The 5,238-nt window shown below is 28.7% G+C and overlaps 1 protein-coding gene across 1 annotated transcript; it reads right to left on the bottom strand.

The window, feature by feature from the left end:
* Positions 1-1,111: 1,111 nt before the first annotated feature.
* On the bottom strand, positions 1,112-1,907 carry LOC113863715. The gene is made up of 3 exons (XM_027497392.1): positions 1,778-1,907; positions 1,607-1,659; positions 1,112-1,442 (listed from the first exon to the last, which is right to left on the bottom strand). The coding sequence occupies exons 1-3, from the start codon at positions 1,860-1,862 to the stop codon at positions 1,284-1,286; spliced, it is 297 nt and encodes a 98-aa protein (XP_027353193.1). The 5' UTR covers positions 1,863-1,907; the 3' UTR covers positions 1,112-1,283.
* Between the last annotated feature and the right edge of the window lie 3,331 nt (positions 1,908-5,238).

The raw sequence follows: 5,238 nt of genomic DNA, 5'->3' as shown, positions 1-5,238 counted from the left end.
AAAGATTCGGACACATAGGAAATTGTTCATTTCACATTGTTCAGTCAAATAGCTAGCTTATTTATTTATTTATTTTTGAAAAAATAAAGCTCAAGAAAAGTTTTTTGTTGACTTCTGTCCTTTTGGCCCTTGGAAATCACAACTTCAGCTGACTTGAAATTTGTTATTTAGGAAAACTATGATCTCCCTCTTCCAAACTTAGAAGAGAATCTCATTTATCGAATCACTTGAAAAAAAAAATCTTATCAACACACTCTTTTAAATTTATATTATTTTTATAATTAATTAATTATAAAAGATTAAAATACTTACTTCAACTTCATAAATTAATAACATTTTAGAACTTAAATGACCTTAAAAAAAAATTCAAATTTTGTTATTTTTTTATTCTCACAGACAATTTTTTAGAATAACTAAAAGAATATAATAATTAGAAGTGTGTTTCTTCCCCTAAATGTTAAAATATTGTGATTTGCTTTTTCAGCTCCACCGTTTACCTTAATTAGCTGTGCGACTTTTCATAGTGGATTTAATTTTTCGATTTCTCATCTCTCACCGCCAATTAGCGGTGAAGCAAAGGCATGCACTCTTTCTTGCACCTTTTAATCTCTTTGACCCCTTTTCATCATGTTTTTTCTCCATGCAACTCGCAAAATTCATACCAATTTCAAAACCCAAAGGGCTCTCTTCTATAGTTCCTCAAAGAGTCAAATCAACTACTTAATAACATTAATTTGATCTTTTATTGAACGTTGCTTGCATAACACTATATCAGTTATCTTGGAAAAGAATAACAAAGTAACAGCTTCCGATATAACACTTGAAAATGTTGATTCAAATAAAGCGATTTTCTTAACTTCAAAACTAACAGTTCAAATTGAAAAAATAAATATTTATGACATTAATGTGATGAATAAAACTTTTTAAAAGATAAGGTTAACATTTTTTTTAATGAAAATAACACTTTTACTCTCCTGATTCTATCATCAAAACAAGTTTGGCCAAATAATATATAAGTGCTTAACTTGCTCTAGCGAATTGGAATTTCTGTTAATATTTGCTTGAGCTATGAAGTTTACAAATTCTGCCAAGCAAAAGAGCTTCAACCCCACATATCTAAATTGAAATAGCTCAGCAACCTCGCTACAGACAAACACATTCATCCAATACAAAACATAGGATGAAGGAATATTCTAACAGCAAGAATAAACAATATGCAAATCCCATACCAAGTTTTGAAGCATTCTCTTAGGTCTTATAATCTGTACAAATTTATGCATTCTTCAAGCTCTTCCTGGTGTCTTTGGATCATGCCGGTTGTTTGCACCTGTCCCTGGATAATCATTACTTTCCAAAAAAAATCTTCCCTCTACCCTGAACCCTTCTACCATATCAAACATTTCTTCATCATTTCTAAATTCCTTAGAAGTAGAACCCTGCAACTATGGACACAGAAGTGTGTTCAGTTATACCCCTTTATTTTATGCTGAGAGGACTTGAATTAAAACCAAAATAAGGGGCTTTATGCTGATAGAGGAACTCTAGAATTTAAGATTATATTGGAGGACTAAGATTAAATTATGTTCACACGGGTCCACGGTATTACCTCAACTGATGTAGTTTGGGTTGAAAATTTTTCGCTGTTGGGCAAAAGCCTTCCTGCAGACAGTGAAACTTCAATATACCATTACAAGTAATTATGAAAAAATAAACCAAAAAGAAGGAGAAATGGAATATTTTCACATTAATTATAAAAAAGGTCTAATTTCATACTTACTAGTATTTTGGACAGTGGCAGAAGAGAGAACAAATGATAAAATCAGAAGGATGTTGAGAAGTTGCAGGAGAGATTTGGACATCATGTTGAAGAAAAGGGAGATAGATCTAAAAGCTGACAAAGAAGAAAGCTGAGGAAGGTGGTTTATGGAGAACACATGTGAAGATGCTATTTATATAGAAATTCCTGAAGACACACTAATTGATTTGAATATTACAGGACAACCCAAGTACTATTGCTCCAAGTCAACTCAACTTTTACATACTTTTATCATTCCTTAAGACAAAACATTTAATAAAGAAGGTGTGGACGTGTTTCCACTTGCCTCACCTTATAGCACAATGTGCCTTCTCCACATGATTGATCTAAGAGCTATTTTATAAGTATTTAAAATTATCATAATAATGTTATGCCTGTATTTTATTTTATTTTTAACACTTTAATTTACATAATTTTATAGAAATTTATTTTTTTTAAAAATGAAAATATAAAGCACAAGTAAAAAATTACAGGTCTTATATATTTCTGATAATAATACTGTTAACAGTTTTGGATACATGCAAAATTGCTGCCAATTAAACTCCTCCTTACTTTGCCACATGGATCAGAAACCACTAGAAGAGTTCACGGGTGTTCTTAGGTGTCACATAAAGGATATTTTGATTTTAGGACCAATTTGTATATATAGATGATATACTTCAATGCTCAATTTGTAAACTTTCAGGTAGTTACAGCCTGTTATGCTAGGGACAATAGCCTAATATTCCAAATCCTGTGCTTTGGCCTTTGGTAACAATATAGCGTTTGTATATCCTATCACACGATCTCTTATATAATTAATTATTCAAATGAGTTCATTTATAAAAATACTGATTATGTATCTATCTATCTATCTCTATATAGTGTGTTAATTCCTACAAGTTTTTATAAATTAATGTTAGTACTTTTATACTTTAATTTAGATGAAAGTCGCGATGACTTTTAATATTAAATAACTTAATATAAAGTACCTTTATAACTTAAAATTAATAAAATAAGAATAGTGGATGCTAATTTCAATAAACAAATTTGAATTAAATGTTTAAGGAAAGAGAAGAGTTGATTTTATTATCATAAAAACAAACTAAAAGAAAAATTTTTCATAGGATAATGAAGAATGAATAAGCTGTGTTTCCAAAGACTAAGGGTGCTGATGATGGATTTAAGGCAATCAATTAGCTAGATTCTGACCTTGTGTTGACTGATGTAAAACAGCACTAAATTTGTTGTGGTGTATGATCATGACGAGCTCAATAACTCAATCATCACAATTTTGTTTAATGACTTGGCACAAATCATATAGGCATGGGAACAATAACATGATTGTGTAGCTTATTTCAATTATTTGTTTTCTAGCGCTAATCCTAGTGAGAGTTTTACTGCTACTTTTATCAAGTCTTGTCATACGACTTGGGTTGGATCAAACACCACCACAATTTCATGAAGGTTATTTGGTATGTTTGTGAAATGTGGTTAATTATTGATCATTGATTCCATGCTTTGAAAGGTAATGAATGGACAAAAAATGAAATATTGAGAAGCTAATAATTGATGTTCGACCAAACAAGTAACGAGTCACAGATGGGGGCAGTGGTGGCACAAAAGTTCGACCTTGGGCGGTGGATTTATATGGTAGAGATATGACATATAAATTTGTCCCATTTGTTCATGTGTGTGAGCATGACATGCACTCATGTCCCGTCAGATTTTGGTATTTGAATCGCTTAGAAATAATACTATTATATCTAATATTAGATATACTAGTATATATATTGTTATTTTTACTTTTTATTTTTTTAATATACACACATTTTAAATACAAAAAATACCTAAAAATAAGTGTATATATACAAAACATTTCCCATGTCATCCTTTTGGGTTACCAAGTATTTTAGCTATCCATTATTTATGTTTAAAAAATAAAACTATTAAATAATATATTTTCTTTAAAAGTGTTACAAATAATTTAGTAAAGAATCAAGAACAAAATGAGTGTATAAATAAAAATAAAAAAGTATTTAAAAGAGGCCGTATATTTCACAATAACTGCTTTCGTTGAGGGAGTTTATATAATCTTTATTTTTTTTAAATCATTGCGACTTATCTTGAGTAATTGTTTTTTCATTTAATAATTTATATTATTGATCTTCTTTATTTCAAATGTCTTTCATGTCTCCTTTTGTTGACTTCTAATGTGGGCGTGACATGATATGTGCATGCATTCAAGTGTTAAATAGTAAGGTTTATATGTTGATTATTTGCATAATTTTTTTGAGGAGAAACGAAGAAACCTAGATCTTAATTGTTGTTTTATATCTCTTGGTTTTCATTTTTATTTGACATGAAGTATAACATGTCAACGAAGACTCTCATTTCTCATATTAACGAAAGAAAGTAAACATTTTTCACTTACACATCTTGCGATTCTTTTATTAAAATACCTGATATATACAACAAGATGCATGAATTTCATCAAGCATCACTTATTTAACATGAGGAAATGTTGTATGTTTTTATTGATGTTTAAAGATTATTGCTGTTATGCTTCTTGATGCGCTAAAGAGTGAAAGCATTAGATTCATTATATTCAATATCTTGATAATATGCTTATATTTCATTTTAGAACGATATGGTAAGTCAAATAGGAAGAGTTTCGTTAATTTGAAAATAGCAAGTCCTTTAAGTTTCGATAATCCTTCTTTTTTTTTGGTATCGTGATCTTTATTTAGAGAAACAAAGTAAGGAGGCAAAAGTGTATGTTTTTCTTCTTTTTGCACTTCCCGTTTTTAAAATTTATCATATTTTTATGATAATTTTACTATTTATGTATGTGGAATTTGAATAGATGATTATTTTTTTATACCAAGAGGATATGGGATTAGTTTTTTATTAATTAATTGATTGACTAAAAAACATGTATAATTAATATTGAAGGAGATTCAGTTTTAGGTTTCTATATCTATTTATAGTTAGGAATTTTTTTTTAATTAATTGATTGACTCGAAGATTTGTAATTGTTATTTAAGGATAATTTAATTTAAAATTTTATATCTATTTTTTTTGTTAGGAAGATGATGAAAAATCTTCTTTCAGCAGTTAGAATATTGATTGATGTTAAAAATTTTGTAAAACTTTGTAAAACACAACTAGCTAGAGAGAAAAAGCAGCCACAATAACATATTTACCAACTAAAACAACAATTAGAAAGAATATAAGTGACAACTATGAAATTATTGCAAAATAAAAAAAAAACCAAAATAGCAACTAATGAACAAAATAACCCTAAATAATTTCCATTCTTAATTTTTTCACCTTCCTAAACAACTTTGTTGATGTCAATTTGGTGGCAGAAAATTTAAAAAAAATATATGTTTTTTCATTTGGTATGTTTATATAAGCATGCATTCATATATATGACCAAA

The sequence above is a fragment of the Abrus precatorius genome, unplaced genomic scaffold (genome assembly GCF_003935025.1).
Source record: "Abrus precatorius isolate BTA unplaced genomic scaffold, Abrus_2018 Scaffold3, whole genome shotgun sequence".
Lineage (NCBI taxonomy): Eukaryota > Viridiplantae > Streptophyta > Magnoliopsida > Fabales > Fabaceae > Abrus > Abrus precatorius.
The sequence above is the reverse complement of the archived record's forward strand: the minus strand, read 5'-3'. Positions and strand labels throughout refer to the sequence as shown.

Bases quoted from the DNA above. Each gene is read 5' to 3' on its own strand.
- LOC113863715 (XM_027497392.1), bottom strand. From the start codon at position 1,862: ATGATGTCCAAATCTCTCCTGCAACTTCTCAACATCCTTCTGATTTTA. The intron at 1,660-1,777 runs GTAAGTATGAAA...CACTGTCTGCAG, and splicing joins TGCCACTGTCCAAAATACTA to GAAGGCTTTTGCCCAACAGC. The intron at 1,443-1,606 runs GTAATACCGTGG...CTGTGTCCATAG, and splicing joins CCCAAACTACATCAGTTGAG to TTGCAGGGTTCTACTTCTAA.